This window comes from Parambassis ranga, chromosome 21 (genome assembly GCF_900634625.1).
Source record: "Parambassis ranga chromosome 21, fParRan2.1, whole genome shotgun sequence".
Taxonomy (NCBI): Eukaryota; Metazoa; Chordata; class Actinopteri; family Ambassidae; genus Parambassis; species Parambassis ranga.
The window spans coordinates 9,331,594-9,350,604 of record NC_041041.1 but is presented as its reverse complement, the minus strand read 5'-3'; the positions used below and the strand labels follow the sequence as shown (position 1 = coordinate 9,350,604).

Genomic DNA, 19,011 nt, shown 5'->3' with positions numbered 1-19,011 from the left:
TCTGAAATACCTTGTAAAGAGTGTTGTGTTCCACCTGGATCGTGAGCTAGTTATTGGTAGTCTGATGTTCCGATTGATGCACCGCCGGCAGCACGCAGTGATCTGATCATAAATCCGTTGGTCTCAGGTCAGGCTGAAGCATCAGGTTTAATGTCCTGATAAGTTATCGGCTGCTCTTGAATGGAGGATGTAAACTTGTGTCTGCTGATGTTTGACTTCTGCAGATCAGCTTCTGTTTGTTCAGACAGTCTGCATGACTGAAATAATCAATATATTGCTAGATGGCCTCTGCTGTTGCAACTGAAACTTAGATATGAATCATTTAATGTTTACATGATATGCAGTTGAAATAATCTGTGGAGAAAAACGATTTTGAGGTATATTGTGCAATAAGTGTCAATAAATCATTGGTAGTTTACTGTAAAACATCATCATCTTAGACGCTCTCCACACACACCTGTATGTGGCTCACACCTGCTGGACTGACCGGCTTTTTGGTTGAGCTGTAATTGTATGTTTGTGCGCACATTAGATGGGTGTTTACAGACTTGGGTGACACAGACCACCAGAACACAGCGCAGCGTCACAGCCTCAGATTGTTTTCTTCCCTCTCTCACTTATCCAAATGTGTTTACTGATTCTCAGCTGTGATAGGAAGTTTCTGTGGAAGTGTGAAATGTTTGAATCTGATGAGCAGATGACTGGAGCAGATTACTGCTGGTTTTCATTGTTATAAGTAAAAATAAGTCACTGAGAGGTTTGAGTATTTGTGGGTCTGTATAAAGTTTATGCTGCATTACACAGTGGCTACACAGAGGTTGAGTATGAGGTTGGTTCATTAGATCAGTGTTGATATGCAACTATCAGTGTCCAGCCTTCATTTATTCCTTTCTGCAGGTCTTTATTCTAGAAGTATGGAAGAGGATGAGTTTTTAAAAAGCTAAACAAATTAGAAATAACAAAAACACTGACTTGATTTCTTGAGACCTTAGAGCTCTAAAAATGTCCCTAAGTTACTCTTAAGCTCAGATTCATTGCTCAAAATATTTGAGCTAAGATTAGAGCTCACTGAGTATTTCTGTTGTTTGTGAATATGGCCCCTCATGTGTCAGGTTACAGTTTTGGTGTCATGTTAATCTCAGGTACTTTGTTGGTTGTAGTGCCTAAAAACAACCCAAACTACACCACTACTCTACAAGCCTCTCATTCAAAGAGGTCTAAAATCCATCACTGTATGTTCTTTGCCTGCCAAACACAACAAATGTGTTGCTCCAGGTTTCCATGTCAGGTATTATTACTTAATTTTAATAGCATATTGTATAAAAGCAGCATTTATATAAAGACATTGCTGCAACGTCTGTAAATATTGAATCTAATATGACTCAGTGCATTCTGACTTGATAAAAATTAAGCATGTATTAATTGATTTGTTGTTAATTTTCTTCCAAAGGCCTGAACAGTTTTTTTTTTTTTAATTTAAATGCAAACATTAATAATGCCATATGTTACGGCCAAATAGAGAAGATCATCATCAGATGGAATCAGGAGCTGGTTGGAGGATGTTCTGTTTTGGGGGTCAGATGACCTGAGCTGGACGACGGCCTGTCTTTAAATGTTCCAGTAATCTTATCCTTAGTATCAACGCAGCCATGAATGTGTGTGTGTGTGTGTGTGTGTGTGTGCGTGCGTGCGCGCACGCTCGTGTGGCGTGCAGATAGACACTGTGGGGTGTAGTCCTTCTGTGTGTTTGTGTTGGACCATCAGCTGACATCGGAGCTCCTCCCTTTGCTGCTTGGTCTCTACCTTCTTAATAACTCTGGGCTTCCTGCTCCTCCTGACCCACATCTCCTCCTCCATCCACTCCACAGCTGGCTCTAAATAATGACCTCAGCAGTCTCCTGCTGCCAGAAATAGCATGGCTCTATTTTCCAGACTTAAATGCTCTTCTGCCCCATAAATAAAACTGCTGTCCCTCTCTTCTCTGTGTGTGTGTGAGTGTGTGTGTCTGCATGCCATGTCTTGGCACGTGTGCGTCTCCTTACATGGTAAATGGGAACATATGTGTTTATTCGTGTTCATGCTGAGTGTTACTGCTGAAAGCTGTTCTTCGGGCTGTTTTTGGGCTTTGTTTAATTGGCTGAAACAGCAGAGAGGTGCTCTTCTTTGAGTCCTATCCTGACCTCAGTAGAGACATGTTGAAACAGATAACACAGCAGGTCACATTTAGAAAATATGTGCAGCTTCAGCTTAGAGGTGCCGTCATTAAAAAATGTCTCTCATATTTTTGCTACTGGGGAAAGTCTTGCAGCAAAGAGAAAAGAAAAGGATTTAAAATCACACCCAACAAGCTTTTCTGGTGCGCTGTCGATTTGTTGTGTTTGTACTGTGTGTAGGTTTGGAATGAATCTGCAGCTGTATGAATGGTATATCAGTCATTATAGAGATGTGCAGGATCTCCTCACCTCCTGCTGCACACAGCCTGTTTAATGTGTTTGCTTCAGTGGCTGTGGTTCACATTAGTGTTTTATGTGTCATTACTTGAACATGAAACAATTGAAACAAGTGCACTTGAAACAAGTGCACCTGGTCTTTTTTAAGGTTTGGCTGAGAGCCACCTAGGCACCAGACTAGTGAACGGCGAAGGTTTTCTGTACCATCCAAACGGGTCTGAACACCTCTGTGCTTTATGTTTAATAGACCTAAAACTGGCAGAAGTTATTATACTTGATGTGATTCCCTCAAACTCATTAAATGGTTTTGAGATGTCTAATCATCAGGGAACAGGTTACTTGTGTCAATGGATGAAGGGGTTTAAAAGTGAATTGTCTCAGGGAAGGAGCTGAGCACACTGACCGTAGACTGTTTATAACAATGGACAAAACATTTCTATTGCCCCCTGGTGGCTGGCTGCAGTATAGCTCATGATCCCTGCCTCAGATGTGGCACCAACTAGAAACTAATATTACTCCTTTAATAGATTTTACCCAGAGATGGTTTATGGCTTTTTAGCCTTTTTAGGTCATATCATGCTGCTAATTAGTTAATGAAAAACAGACAGAAAATGTGAGAATAAACTGATTATTTGATATTTTGGTGAAAATGGGGACATTTGATAATATTTAACCCCTGCAGGGTACAGAAACCTGTTTAAAGTGCTACAGGACCACACAAAACGGAGAAAAATGAGTGTGGTCTTTTGAAAGTCTAACACCCAAAATGCACTTGCTGCTACAGGGGGAATTAGAGACAAACAGGAGTCAGTCATTTTACACAGTAATAAAAAGCTCATCTGATCATGCCTGCTTTTTAACCACAGATTAGTAAATCTTCTCTCTGTGTTGTCAGAGGAGCTTCTGGAATCTTTGTTTATTGTCTCATCAGCTCTGTGGCTTCACTCACTGTGGACAGCACAGTATACAGCTGGCATTGAGAAAGCAGCTGTGATTTTGTTTATCTTGCTGACAGTCAGGATGTACATCCAGAAGCTGCAGCAGAAGCCTCTGAGGGCTCTTTGTGCCAACGACTCACTGAGCCACAAAAACAGCTGCTGACTGTCATGGAGACCATTTCTCCAACTTCACAGATATATGAACTTTCACTTCACATTGTAAACACATTGGCAAGTTTGAAATTAAAAACACTTCCTCAACTTTCAGTTCAGTTTTAAATCCAGATTGTAATCTATCCGTGGCCAACTTCCAGTTAAATTTCTCCCAGGCTGATTCTCTTAGTGAACTTTATTATTCTGCAGACAGAGGCTGGATCAGTGTGTGGCCTTGTATTTGCAGTATCTCAGAGCAGAAAGCTTGGGTCTTTGTGTGCATCGGTCAAGTTCAGTCAAGTCTCGGAGAGCGAAGGAGCGGGAGGAGTCATCCGGTGTTTGTTTTACCTCAGGGGTCTGAGATCTGACTGTCAGGGGTGCAGGTGCTGCTCAGGTAGCTTGGTTTAGTCAGACAGTATTTGAATAGCCTGCGGCTTGAATGCTTCCTTGTGTATGATTTGGTTAATTTTACATCTAAAATATTTTAATATTTGCTTCACCAAATTATAACTACTAGTTTTTACCTCTGTTGAGTTTATCCTGAAAATGCTGTAAGAGCCCTCAAGAGGTTGGAGCCTATAGATATACAGTCAAGACTAAACTCTGACTTGACATTCTGATATTCTTCTTTGTAGTCCTGTGCATGCATTTAGGCCCTAAATGCATGGAGGTGGTGCCATGTGATTGGTTGATTAGATTCGGAGTTGGACATGTGCTGTGACTGAGTGTATACTGAACATAAAAAAGAACGTCTTGAACAGTTGGGGTGAAATGTTCCTACATGACTGCCTCTCATTTGAAAGGCAGCAGCTGGTGAAGGCTTCAGAAGCTTGGACAGAGATTATCTTTATTTCTTTTGATTGGCATTTCTGTGGTGCCGCACTCCAAAACACCAAGGAACTTAATTTCTACATTTAAATGACACTCAGCATGCAGTGTTTTCCTTAAAGATAATGATCTTTTTTTCCTCCGATTGCTGTGTGGAGTTGCGTGCTTATAAACAGCAGTTTCCCTACGTGTTATGAAACTCGTGTTTTTGTTGTGGTCTTTTGTTTTCTGCTGGCTGTGAGTAATGTTGGTGGACGCTGAGGCGTCCTGTGACTCGGACACTGAGGAGAATGGAAGTAAACACTGTTTTCACGGATGTAATGACTGCTGTCTGTCAGGCTTGTGCTGTTATTTACATAAAAATCACAGCTGCTGATACCTGTAATTGATCCAACTGCATTGTCCCTTATTGTAAGGACAACGGGGTCAAACTGTCTCAAACACACCACATATCTGCTTATTTCTGATGATGTACTGCACGCTGTGCAGCACAGAGCCTGTCACGACCTGCACATTTTTACTGTCCACATTTTTCAGCTGTTTTACCCTCACACACACACATATTTGGAAAATTGCTGACTTGAAGAAAGTCTGAGATTTTGGGAAGTGCAATTGCTGTCACAGTCAACTTAGCATAGCCTATATTAGCCAAACAGCCTGTTTTGTGAAACAAGCTGGAGCCTCTGGGTCTGAGAGCCAACACAGTCAAGTGTCAAAGCTGCTATTTTCCTGAGTGTCCATGTGAGACTGGCTCCAAGCGTTGACTGTATATATGTATGCATGAAGTGTTGTGACATCACCTAATGGTTTCTGAAGAGCCATTTCTCTGTGGGAGGCTCGGACTGTTGCATGACTTGAGCTAAGGCAGGCAGAATTTGTAGACTTTAAAAACTGCTCTGCTGCAGTCTGACTGAGCAGGATGACGTCTGTGTGCGCTTCGGGTCTCTAAATCTCCAATCTGGCTTAAAAGATAAGTCATGTAACTGTAGTCTTTGTGATTCATTGGCTGCACCTGCCTTTGATATTTATGTTCTTGTTGAAATGAAGTTAATCTCCAAAAGAATTAAGGTCCTGATGACATTTAGCTCTGCTTCCCTTGCTTGTTTTCCTTCCTGAGTATTAAACCTTCAGAAAAGAAGAAACAGAAGCTGGTCTCCTTATCTTATCAGGGGGCTGTGTTTCCCAGCATTTAGCCTTCAAACAGATAGATCATTCTTCCTTGGACAAAAAAAATGTGACTGACAGCATTTAAACCCTGACCTCGTCCTCTGATGACCCTGAAGCCTCACACGTTTTGACTTCATCAGCAGTCTGCCTGACGGTTCACAGGAGTGTTTCTCTCCTGGGTCTGTTTACAATTCCTCTTGCTGTCATTAAAAGCATCACTTCTGTCTGGACTTGCTGATGTGAAATTTCAGCTGGCTGAAATGAAACCTGACCACTAATGGGCTGGAATCCGTGTGTGTATGTGGTTTTATTCCCTTTTAAAGCGTAAATAATATTCATTTTGCAGCCTTGACCTCATAGTGGGAGCCCCTCCTGTTTAATTTTTCTCAGTGTGTTTTCTTTTAAGTCAGACATTCAGTTCCAGGCCAGTCTGAGAAAACCACAGCCCACTTTGTAATTAAGCTGCTTTATGGAGATATTGTTCTGTTGTCATCTAAGGTCGTATTCCACGTTCTTCCCAGAGTCAGGGAGGAGCTGCACGCTGCAATGGTTCTGTAATGTCTCTGAAATGAGTGCATAGAGGGCTCTGTCATTAAAGCCAGTCAGACAAAAGAGGAAACGCCACAAGACTGTAGAGTATGGCTGTGTATAAGTGCCTCTGTATAATAATGAGTTAAAATTCATTGTAAGCCAAAAAGAAGATTATGAGATTATGATTCTTACAGTTTTTGGCCAAACAGAAAATAATTCAGTCCATAAAATCAGCATGTACAACACATTGGTCTGGTGTGATCCGTCCTCTGGCGGTCAGTAGGCAGGTGAAAGCCCCAGAACATATTCATAGGGGTGGCCAGGTGGGGCCAGTGAGTTTTAGAGTGACAGGCGGTGGAGGTTAGAATTACCGTTCCTCATTGAGCCAGCACCTCTTTCACTTAAATTAGTGGGCAGAAGTGATGTAAATATGTTGTTTAATTATGATTTATGTGTTTATTCATTGGGTTTTGCATTTATGTCTTGATTAAAGATGACTGTATGGTTTGTATGAACTGAATATGATTTATTAAAGGGGGCGGGGGTCTTCTCTGTGGGGGCCATGGCCAGTCAGAGTCTGACTCTCTGCTGCGGTGGCCTCTTCCTTCCTTCTTTTCTCTCTGTAGAACACATCTCTGACACCAAATGTAGAGGTTGTGTAGTGTGTTTCTTTTTCTCTGGAATTATCCTGAGTGAGATTTTTCTGGCACATCAGCAGCTTTGTGGGTTTTCTCTGATGATTTGCCTCAGTGTATTAAACATTGGAAAGCGGCTAAACGGAGAAGGTTTTCAAATATTGTAGCACTTCTAAACAAGTAGGCTGATTATGTAGAATAACCCACAGGAAATTAGCAGTCACTTTTTTTCTTTTTTTAGTTCATTTCTTTCCTGTGACACAGACGGAGCAGGGCGCACCACAAACATTTCAAACATTCAGCTTTTCATAAGAGTAGAGCACAGGGCCACGATTCAGGGTGCAACTGGAGATCAGAAGCCATGTTTTCTTTCCATATACACACAAATACACCACAGCCTCTGGGACACAGGCAGCTCTGTGACCGCTGCTGCAGGAAGTGCCGGCTTCTCTCTCCCTCTGTCTGCGTCCACAGTGGGAAGGAGCGTTTTCCGTCCTCCATCACGTCCCTCTGCATGCAGCCACATCACATCTGCATTCCCTAGCGAGGGTCGCTGAGTTCAGCTCTGTGGAAGATGATTCCTGCAGACCAGATAAAGCCGAAAAACAGCCACAGACATTTTTGGTGTAATCGGCGCTTCAATTCATTAATGCAGCTTCAGGCTCATTTTAAAGTTGTGGCTAAAAATGACAACTTTACAAACATGTTTCCCTCCTGTGAGAAGCAGAAGTAGAAGCAGAGGAAGAACATCACATATGATGCATTCATGGCCCATCAGATAATCAATACTTGTTGCTTTTACAGTGATGGATGCTGTCATTTAGCTCCTTGTGGAAAGCGAAATTATAGATCACTGGTGGTTTTTGTTTTGTCAAAAACTCATGAGGTTGGATAGGATGCATGTTCTAAAACACCCTGAATTAAGTTTGTTTTCACCACAGAGCAAATGCTTTTTCCTACACTCTCTTGGTGCATTCTGTTTTTCTATAATGCTTTTATTGAAAGTTAATCATTTGATGAGCTTCTGTTTTTAAATCCAAAGCTTTCGTTCCTTGCATCATCTGATGGTGCAACAAATATCATTCTATAAAACAAATAAGCCAGCAGCTCATTTCCAGCATGATCTCCAAATATTTACATAAGCCTGTTTAAATGTGAAATCCAGTGTGTTTCCCTTGGGGCAAAATATGCGTTCATCGGCTGTGTCTGCAGTGTAAGAAAATAGTCCTCATCCCATAAATGTACCTTTAAAAAAACACCAGTCTGACAGATTAGACAGGGTATAATTCAGCTTTTAGTGGACTGACGATTCACAGTCAGGAGCACCAGCTGGCAGGAGTGATGGTAAGCTATGAATCTTCCTCAGAGAATGTCTCCAAAATATCATGGAAGCTGCATGTAGCTGCAGCTGGGTTGATGATAAGAAGTGTTTAATCTCACTGCTGAGCAGTAAATTAAGATGAAATGAACAAAAAGGATAAAGAGCCTGTGCATTTGTTTTGAACATCTGTTTTCAGGCACGCTGACGGTTAGCTGGTGTGGGCTCAGCCGGTGCTGAGTGCTGGTATTCCCTTCTGTCAGGATGCCAGTTCATCTCAAGAGCAGTGAGCCAAATGTGACAAGGCGGAGACAACTCCAACTTGGTGTGAGATAAAAACCAAAGCTGGCTCACTTGAGCTGCTAGTGTGTTGATGCGGGAACTATTATTTAGATCTGATCCTGCAGACGAGGCCATGCAGTGCAGATAAGTCGATGTGTGTGACGGAAGAGTAGATGGAATCAAAACTAGAGCAGCGGGCTGTGGTGTTTCAAACTCAGACTCCCAGAATGCACTTGTGTTGCTGCTCTAAACAGCCAATCAGAGCTTTTAAAGTGACGGTTAAACAGAGCTTCCCTTTAAAATCAGGTTCAAAAGTCACCAAACATTGTAGTTTGAGTGAAAGTATGTAAGGCAGAAAAATGTCCAATGGTGGGAGAACAGCAGAAAAGTCCAGTCCACATGTTTGATCTGTTTGCAGGCAGTAGATCTGGTAGCAGCTTGCCAGGACTTGCACTTGGTATCTCCTCCCCTCAGCTCTCTGCCCTCTGGATGCCCAAACAGCAGTGCTGTCATTTAAGGACATGTTCCCAGGATTGGTGCTGTGAGTCAGCTGCATGCCACTCATCATGGCAGCCCCCATTCACCCAGCTTTGGGAGGTGGCTGAACCACAAAAAGCATTAATTTGATCAGTCTCAGTTTTTCCATCTAAAACGTCCTGCAGCACACGTGGAATAAACAAGATGTTCCTAAAAAAAAATAAAAAATAAAAAATCTTGCAGACAGAGACTTGCACAACCCCGACAAACTTGTTGATGACTAGAGAAAATCCTGCTCTGGGACCTTGTCTTGGATCTGATCACGGTTCTCTTCTGCACTGTGTCTGAGTGGCAGAATAATCTGGCTGTTCTGATCAGCTGTGAGAGTGTGTTGGACAGAAGGAGCAGCCACTCCTCAGCTATGATTTCATTTGCCAGTGACCCAGTTTCTCCTTCACTCCTGTGTCAGATCAGAAATATCATGAGAGTTAACTGTTGAATGCAGAAGATTATTGCAAAGAGTTTACAGAACAGTGCTACAAAAGACAATGAATTTCAAGTTCCTCACTTAAAACTTAAAACTCCACTCACTTCCCATAGAATGTAAACTTTTTTTGCCTGCTGCTTGGCATTAATAATACATTTTAAATGTCCCTCCTCTCTTCATCAGGTCATGGTGAGTGTCACTGCGGGGAGTGTAAATGCCACGCTGGGTACATTGGTGACAACTGCAACTGCTCCACGGAGACGTCGTCCTGCATCTCAGATGATGGGCAGATGTGCAGCGGGCGAGGCAGCTGTGTCTGCGGGCGCTGTCAGTGCACCGAGCCCGGGGCGTTTGGGGATACCTGTGAGAAATGCCCCACCTGCCCCGACGCCTGCGGCACTAAAAGGTAAAGCCACAACACACTTCACACCTCTGATGGAGATTAAAAACAGTCTGCTGTCCCAAGGAATCTGCTTCAGTCAGTAAAAAGGTCAAAGTATCACACACATGAAGTCCAAAGAAAACTGCTCACATAACTCACTCTCTTATGGACTTATCTCTGCTTTGATGACGCAGCCATAACAGAGCTGTTCAGAACACTCTCATGGCATTTGTGACCCTGAGAAATGAAGGCGCTGCCCTGTTGTTTGAACCTGCATCGCTCCGTGTGGCGGCAAGGTCGAGGTTAAATATCAGACGTCTAGTAAAAAGAAAGGATCTCCTGTGAGAACAGAATAACTGCTGTGTCCTCTCAACAGCCACATGGCTCAAGTTTTCCAAGGAAATGCACTTTATGGAACGACCTTTGACCCCTAACCAGAGCTTAGACAGGTTGTCACTGTTCTGTCAGCAGTTAGATGATGTTTGAGAGATGAAAAGAGGCAGTGAGATGGATGTGTTTACAGAAATACATTTACATGTTTTTGTACAGCTTGTTTCTTTGTTTATTTATTACAAAATCCAGTTTCATTGCAGAGCAAACACAACACAGCGACTTCACAAAACAGATGCAGATTTTGCCCTTTCTCCGTGTCCTGGATAAAGATGCTGCTTTTCTCACTGACCGTGTTCTCCTCTCTTTCAGGGAGTGTATCGAGTGCCGCCTTTTCAACTCTGGACGGCTCGCAGACAACCAGACGTGCCAGCGCCTGTGCAAGGATGAAATCATCACTGTGGAGACCCTCAGTGAGTATACACACACACACACACACAGAGCCTGCTGGAAGACAAAAGTGTTCACATCTGTGGCCTCTGTTTTCATTTTTTAACATTACGTCCCTCCAGACTGTCACCTGTGATTAAACTGTTACTGTTGTTTTTGTGGGTCTTTGCCAGAGTTAATTCAGTGAATTAAAGTAATGCGATGCTCTAAGTGAGCCCTTATTTACATATGTTATGAGAATGTCTGTGTTAGTTCAACAACTTTCAGCCAGACTGCTGTTACATGTATTCCAGATATTCATCTGTCATCTGATAAATGCTGTTTAATCTGTTACCTGTAGTCCAGCATCATGCCATGCCTCAGGTTGTGTACACACTGACCAATGTGACAACATGCAATGCACTGTAAGGACTGTGATGATGTCATTTGTCTGTATGGACCCATTGCAACACTTAGGATTTAACTATTGTTTTATTTCAGAGATTTTGGCAATTTTAAACATTTTACTTATGCATCGACTTTCCGAAGGCTCACTGCTCATTCAGTGGGTTTAATGTGGCAGGTGCCAATCTGGGCCTTCACAAACCAGAAAAAACACAACTACACCTGCTCATGTGCTTCAAGATCTCCCTTTTGTCAGTATCAGTAGAACACAACCACTAAGAGCACACACACACACACACTCTGCCTCTGTGTCTTCCCTCTCTGCACAGCGATTTACAGCCGTCACGGCTCTGTGATGCTGTGCTGGGTTTTGTTAGTGAGACTATTATAAGCCCGCTCCGTCTTGGCTCTGTGTGCTCTGGCCCAGATCTGATGTGTTTCATAGCATTCCACACCATTCCCCTAATGGTCTCCACATGTACATTCCAGATACTTTGTGCATGAAATAAAGGAGGAGGGGCGGACACGGGCAGTCTGACCTCACTCTCCCTTCTGAGATTTGAAACCTTCCTGAATGATGAGGATCAACTGAAAACACTCAGAATATCAGCATCTTAATCAAGGGTCATTTTTTCAGTTGTGATTTCACAGCAGTGATTTCTCTGCTGTTTATCTAATCATTACACCAAACCTTCACTGATGTCTCTAATAGGAAACCCCTCTCTGTCACTCGGTGTTGTTAACAAGACAGAAGTAATATTTCATTCTCCTTTCGTGCAGTAATTCTGAAGCTGATGGATTGTGTGTCTGTTTTTCTTCCGTCTCCAGAAACAGAGGAGCCCGGCGCTGTCCTGTGTCTGTATAAGACAGACAACGACTGTGTCATGAAGTTCACGTATTCTGAACACGCCAGCGGACAGTCCATCCTCACAGCTCTTAAAGAGCCAGGTCAGACACAGGCAAAGCATGACTTCTTTTTGTCTACTTCTTCTCTTCTCATACATATGTGGAATTCATCATTTTATCTCAGAATATATAATTTTTTTCTTTGATTTGTGACTTTTTCATCTTTTTTTTCTTTCTCTGAAATGTATTCATTTAATTAATATATAATTTTCCAAAAGTAAAATTGGATTTTTCTTTTTCTTGTAATTTTAGAAAATACATGTTTTTGTAAATGTACAGATTTACTGTTGTAGCTCCAGGTTCAAACATGTTTTCTGCTCAATAGATGAAGACACTGACATTTTGTCATTGTGTGTTGTGTTGTGTGCCGTTTCGTTTCCTCCCTCAGAGTGTGGCGGTGGGCCGGATGCCCTCATGGTGCTGCTGGCGGTGGTTGGCAGCATCCTGCTGGTGGGAGTAGTTCTGCTCGCTGCCTGGAAGCTGGTCATCACCATTCATGACCGCAGAGAGTTTGCTCGATTTCAGAGTGCACGCTCACGTGCCCGATATGAAATGGTACGAACAGTCCTCTCCAAACTTATAAATCAAACTGATGACATCATACCGACACCAGCCATTTCTTCCTCCTCCCTCTGTCTCTCTCTCTCTCTCTCTCAGGCCTCCAACCCTCTGTACAAGCAGCCCGTCTCTACACACTTTGTAGAAACGGACTTCAACATGTTCGGGAAGTCCTACAATGGAGGGCTGCATTGATCCATCAGACCCGGGCACGGCAGGACCGGTCCAACAAGCAGATCCCTGGAGGACGCCGGACTGAACACACTCGCCCCTCATCATGGTGACATGAACTGAACAGTGTCCGGAGGGGGAATCTGTGGCCTTGTTATCTTTTTGTACAGAGAAGATTCAGACTTTGATGCTGCTGCAGGAAAATAATCAAAAGAGAAAGAGCAGAGTTACTCCACACACAGAAACACACCTTTGTACAGAGCAGCAGGATGTTTGCTTATATTTGTATATTTTTATAAACACATTTTTAGTTTTAACTCTGCACCAACAGGGCCTCAGATAATCCAGATTAAAAGCACAGATTTTCTGCCTGCAATGATGTTTTGGTACTACTAACATTTACTAAGCAATAGACTTCTTATTTTCATTTTGCACAGATTATTCCGAGTCATCTTGTAAAAAGTTAAATTTCATTTATGACGTGTGTGTGTGTGTGTGAGAGAGAGAGTGTGTGTCCTATGCTCGAGTTGCACTCCCTTCTCTTAATCTGAAGGCACCATCTTCCATCTGAACCCTAAAAGGCTGCAGCTGGTGTCACTCTGTGTCTTATTGTTGCCATGAAAAGAACAATAAGCAGCAATGAGCTGAAATATTTCCCGACTTCTCTGGGCTTGTTTTACTAAATAGCCTAAATGCTAAGGAGCTGTAGTTTCTGTGCATAACATTATGAGAGACGTCACCAATTTGTGTGACAAACTTGAATTTTTGTGATCATAAAGTCAAAAAACAACAACAAAAAAAAATCAGAAATTTACTTGAATAACTCAAAAATTGTAAATCAACAATGCCATCAATGTCAAATATTACGTGGTAAAAACCTTTCTAAAATTAAAGTCACACATTTTTGAGAAATTCTGCATTGATTCACAGCATTTTCCTGTTTTATAATGTTTGTTGTAAATGACCTCAACTCTTGCTCAGTCATAACAAAACAGTATGAAGATGTCAAATTTAGGAAAGTGTGACTCATGCTGTCTAATTTATAGTAGTTGGGACAATAATGACGCTCTACAGCAATAAGATCATTCATTTTACCGTTATTGACAATAAGAAAAATATGAAACCTCACCCGCCCTCGCACATAAGACTCGACAGCCAGCACCGTGGGACCTTAAAAGGCTGAGTTAATGTGAGTTTGGGCACACAGCACAGACAGTGTGTCCACCCTGCCAGCTGTGAGCGGACACACGGCGTCCAGGCTCATAAACACCCACAGGAAGTCTGAACTGTCAGAGAACTGTGACAGAAGGGAGAGGTGGCCTTCATGCTGATAGTCTTACAGTTAAAGCTGCAGGGACTTGGAGTGTGTGTGTATGTGTGTGTGTGCGAGAGAGATGAATGTGTAAATATATTACATGAGGACGTTTGTACATACAGTGCCAAATGAAATGAAAATGGCTTCACTAACTCGGTCCTGATCTCACAGATCAACACCTCCACCCAGAGGATGCACACACACTCCATGTTCATGTAACTGCACACAGAACACAATAAATGTGCTAATGTCAAATGGTAACGTGTCTCAGTGGTATTATTCTGAAGGAGGAGGAGCAGCTTGTCTTTATGTGTGTGTATGAAGACTTCAAAGGTCAGTAAAACATCTGTTTGCACTGTTAACGCTGCTCCAACATGTTTGATGTGTAATCTCTTAGACAGGAAGTCCTCTAATTTACACCTCATTGGTCAGGCCCCTCCCAGTTATGATGCCTCTCTAATTATGCATTCACATTTTACTCCACGTCAGCATGCAGCTTCATCATAACACACTGACAGGTGGCTCATTCGATCAGCAGCCTGTCCTCGAGCGTTTCCTGTGTTCTTGTTCCTTTCTGTCTCATCTCTGTGTTTATTCTGTTAATCCTGCTTGAGGTGTGCTCATAAATCTGTCCCTCCACCCTTTCTGTGGTTTTTGTGTGGATCTCCTCCCTTCTGATGGAGCAGCATCTGCCAGCAGTGATGAACTCATGGAGTCAAGTCGAATCTGACTAAGAGGAGGAGGTGAGGGAAAGGGGATCAATAGATGGACATCAGCCTTTAAAAGTTGATGATGGAGGCAAATCACTGCTGCTCACTCTGACCTCATGAACAGAATCAATATCCTCATTAGGTGCCAAACAGCCGATTGTGTCTTTTTTAAAAAGCTGCAGCACTTTGATAGACATGCTGTCTTCTGAATGATGAACTTGTTTCCTTCTGCTTTATTCTGTGAACACAGCGTCTTTCACAGTTTGAATATTCAGCATCTCTGTTTCAGTTCCTCAAAATGAGAACACTCAGCGGGTGAAGAAGTCTGGAGTCTATCATTTTAAATCATATATTTCTGTCTACATACAGCTTAAATCATTCTTGGGTGTTCGATTTTAGCTGTAGCAGACAGACATTTAAATGAACGATGTTTGTTTTCTAACATCTTTAAACAGGGGTGGTGACATATCAGCTTGTTTCTGCTGCCCCCATGTGGCCAAAATGATCCACCCATCCAAACTCTGAGCTTCTTACTCCAGAAGTTCAAAATAATTCTGATAAATTCATTCAGTCATTTTCAAGATCTAGTTCAGAATGCTGCCGTGTTGTAGATAACATGACCTTAGTTCTAAAGAGGTGAAAGGCCAGTTGTCTTTTTAAAGTATATTACTGATATTTATACTGTTTAATTCAAGCATTAAGTAAATTAAGATTTTTCTGTCTAGAAGCAGCTGTAAGAGTTATTCAAGCTATATTCACCCATTTTCACAGAAGACTGGCTCACCAGCGCCCCCTAGGTGAAGACAATGTTTTTCTGTGAATCATCTTTGTCATGGAAATGTTTTGTGTAAACTGAGTTTAGTTCCCAGGTCCAGATGATTCAGAGAATAATAGCTTGTGTCTGTGTCTGTGTGTGTGTGTGTGTGTGTGTGAGAGAGAGAGAGAGAGAGAGAGAGAGACCAGTCTTCTCTGCTTGCATGATCCCCGCTTTGACCTCACAAGTCATCTCAGTGAATCGTGTGAAACCACACTGTCAGGAAATCAAAGTGTGGTGACCTTTGACCTCCTTTCGCTGAATAGTTTTATTATAACTTCCAATATCTATATGCTGCAGACACCAGAGATGGTTTTTGAACCATCTGTTTGTCGTTGTCGTTGTTTTTATGTCGGCACATGTCGGCAGCCCAGAGTGATACTTCAGACACTGTGTCCTTCTTGGCAGTAGCTGGGTGAAGTCCTGCGTTGTGTGTCCATTACAATTCAGTGTGTTTCCTGCCTTCTGCTGCCCTCTAGTGAGCTATGGAGATGTCGGTAAAGCTTCAGTAAAGTCTGTTTCTTATTATGTTCTAATATTAAATAATTGGACTGTTATAAAATTCATATGTAATCATCGCATAACATCCATGTTCACAGATGTTTAATCTGAGCATACGTTGGCCAGATATTTACTATGTAAAATAACATTTAGAATGAGGTCATACGTTGATTCACATACACACACAAAAAAATTGGCAAGAGTTCCTTTATCATAGAAATATATGCAGAAGGCAGCCATTTTGAAAGACTATATCTGTCTGTTTTTAAAGTTTAGTTTTGGTCCTCAGACCCCCATTCTTATTCATTCGGCCTTTCCTTTTAAACGCGTTGAGCTTCTCTGGCCTGATACTAGAACAGAATGTAAATAAATTTGGTGAGATCTGAACTGACTTCCAACATTAGATCATTTTTACTTAACTTTAACTTAATTTTGTTATTGCATCCATACGTAGAGAAGATTTAAGCAAGGTGTCTGGACTTGTAGAGTTTTCTTGAAGACGTTTCGCTGCTCATCCAAGCAGCTTCATCAGTTTTAACTCTTTGGTGGGGAAACATGGTTTATATGTGGTGGCAGACCTCAGTTTATATGTGGTGGCAGAACCAGTCTCTGTCTCAGTGTTGTCATCGGTTTGAAATGGACCGGGATGTCATGGTTGTTGAAGATCCTGCGGAGTTTCTCTGATACTTCTGACACATATGGAATGGAGATGTTCTTTCTCCGCCTGGTGTTGTCCTTCTTGTTGTTGTTGGGGGGTCACATGTTTGCAGGGCCTTCCTGATGTGGTGTTGCTCCTTCTTCTTCCCCTCTGAGCTGGTTGGTACAGTTTGTGCTCTGTGCTGCAGGGTCCTGATGACTCCCAGTTTGTGTTCCAGTGGGTGGTGTGAATCAAACAACAGGTACTGGTCCGTGTGTGTGGCTTTCCTGTACACTTCCACGTTGAGGCTCCTGTCCTCCTTAATATGTACTGTGCAGTCCAAGAAGGCCAGATTGTTATCCCTGGTGTCCTCCCGAGTGAACTTGATGTTGTTGTCCACTGCGTTGATTTGTTCGCTGAACTGTTCCACTTCATTGGTCATGATTTTGACCCAGGGGTCATCCACATATCTAAACCAGTGGGTGGGGGTGGTTCCTGGAAAGGAACTCAGGGCTCTTCTCTCCACTTCTTCCATGTAGAGGTTGGCCACAATTGGAGACACATGTTATCCCATCACACAGCCGAGAACTGATGAAGCTGCTTGGATGAGCAACGAAACGTCTTCAAGAAAACTCTACAAATCCAGACGCCTTGCTTCAATCTTCTCTACGTATGATGAACTGGATGACTGAGAATCTTCATCAACACGTTATTGCATCCACTGCTTGGGCATAAGAACGGACTGTAGTGCATATTTATCTCATGGCGGTGGATGGAGGTAAACGTCAGGAGAAGGTCAGAGCTGAACAGAAAATTGTTCCTCTCTAAAATCTCCTTCTTCCTGGACACGTGTGGACTGATGAGGGAATTATGTTGAAACAGGAGAATCTGGAGCACTTTTGTATGAGTATGTATGCATGAGTGGATGTGTGTCATTGACCACCACAGTGAGAAACCCCCTGAACCACCAGCAGCAGTTTATAAATCCAGGAGGTAAAGTCATGGAAATCAGTCAGTTCAGCACAGAAACAAAAACACTATTATTCCTTGACTGCTGCATCTTTCCATCAGCGTGGTTTACAGTAAGAGTAACAGCCCTCTTCTGAGACACTCTGAGCAATAAAACAAGCGCTGCCCCAGAAAGGAAGGTAGAGAGAGAGAGAGAGAGAGAGAGAGTGTAGTTTCATTTAGGAAATGTACTTTATTTCACTTTTATTCAGAAACAGAATGATTACTCAAGATTTAAAAATAACAATGTCAAAATTATGAGCCCTTCGGATGCTAATCGTTGGTATCCTTTTTGTTTGATAACAGCCTGGAAGTCACTTGGTGTAGTTTTCAACAAGTTTGAGGCATCTCCTGAGGAATCCTAGCCCATGATGCATCCTCCACAGTTGATGTTCTCCTGACATGGAGCCTGGTCTTTAGTACACTCCACAGATTTTAAAGCAGATTGCTTAAGGCAATGCTTTGTGCAGACCTGTCGAAAAAGTTTACTTTGATTTATAGAGGTAGACATCAGATATGTATGCTTTTGGGTCATTGTCATGTTGGAAGAGGAAACGATGACCAATTCTCACTTTTGTGGCCGACTGCTTTTTTCATGATTACTTTGACCTAAACAAGATTCCCAGTTCCAGACACACATCTCTGTGACCAAAGAGCTCTATATTTTTTTTACTTGGCCAGTATATTCTGCTCAGGTTATTTATATGAGTTGGACGTTTATGAACATGTGCTCCTCAGCCTGCCAACAAAGTGAAATTTCTCCTGATTGATTTGCCTGAAAAACAAACTGCTGGTGTCTGAATGTCTGAAGATGTATAACCTGTGACACCTCGATCAAATAGTTAGTTTAGTGATCGTGAAAGAGTTGCTGAGACACATGTTCACCTCTCCCAAGTGGAATCAAAAGACTCGTGGCCCACCACTTGTCTGCTAAAGGGGCGGGGCAAAGGAGAAGACCATGTGACTCAGATACAGGAAGTGACTGCTCGGTGAACCATCCTCAGTGTAGATTATCGTATTTTGTAATCAAGGGACCAGATGTCATTACTCAGGACAGTATTTCTCTATCTATCACCGTTCCTTTCTCTGAGCCTGCTCTCCCCAGCCACCTCCTCCAGCCCCCTCTGTCCCTCTTTTTCTGTTATTCCTGTGCACATTTAACATGTTTGTGTGTTAATTAACCTCAGGCAGGACAGACATGATGTCAGCAGTACAAATCATTTACTGCTCTTTTATTGTTGCTTAATCATCATACAGACTGCTCGCTCCTAGCAGCGTGACCAGTTAGTAGTTATAGGATGCATGGAAATGATGATGAATCTCTCACTAAAATACTGCTGTAATATACAGTGTACAGAGTGTCACAATTGCAGTGTCTGAGATGGTCTTTCCATGTGTGGGTTTGGATGGGAGCGGCACGCTGGGAATTAAGACGCTACACATCATTTCCGTGCAGATCTGGAACCAATTCAGTACAATTTCACCCTGTGTGTGTGTGTGTGTGTGTATGCGCGTGTGCTCTCACATTAACCTGGGATTCTTTAGGTAGGAAATCTTCCTGTAAAGCCCCCCCCCCTCC

General features: G+C 42.5%; 1 protein-coding gene across 1 annotated transcript in view; it reads left to right on the top strand.

The window, feature by feature from the left end:
- The window catches only part of itgb5 (integrin, beta 5), a 28,615-nt gene extending 14,598 nt beyond the window's left edge, over nt 1-14,017 (top strand). The window contains exons 12-16 of the mRNA XM_028393469.1: nt 9,450-9,672; nt 10,351-10,451; nt 11,641-11,760; nt 12,107-12,273; nt 12,376-14,017. Of these exons, the coding sequence (XP_028249270.1) occupies nt 9,450-9,672; nt 10,351-10,451; nt 11,641-11,760; nt 12,107-12,273; nt 12,376-12,471 (707 nt within the window). The 3' untranslated portion in view covers nt 12,472-14,017. The remainder of the gene's footprint in view (nt 1-9,449; nt 9,673-10,350; nt 10,452-11,640; nt 11,761-12,106; nt 12,274-12,375) is intronic.
- Nucleotides 14,018-19,011: the final 4,994 nt, after the last annotated feature.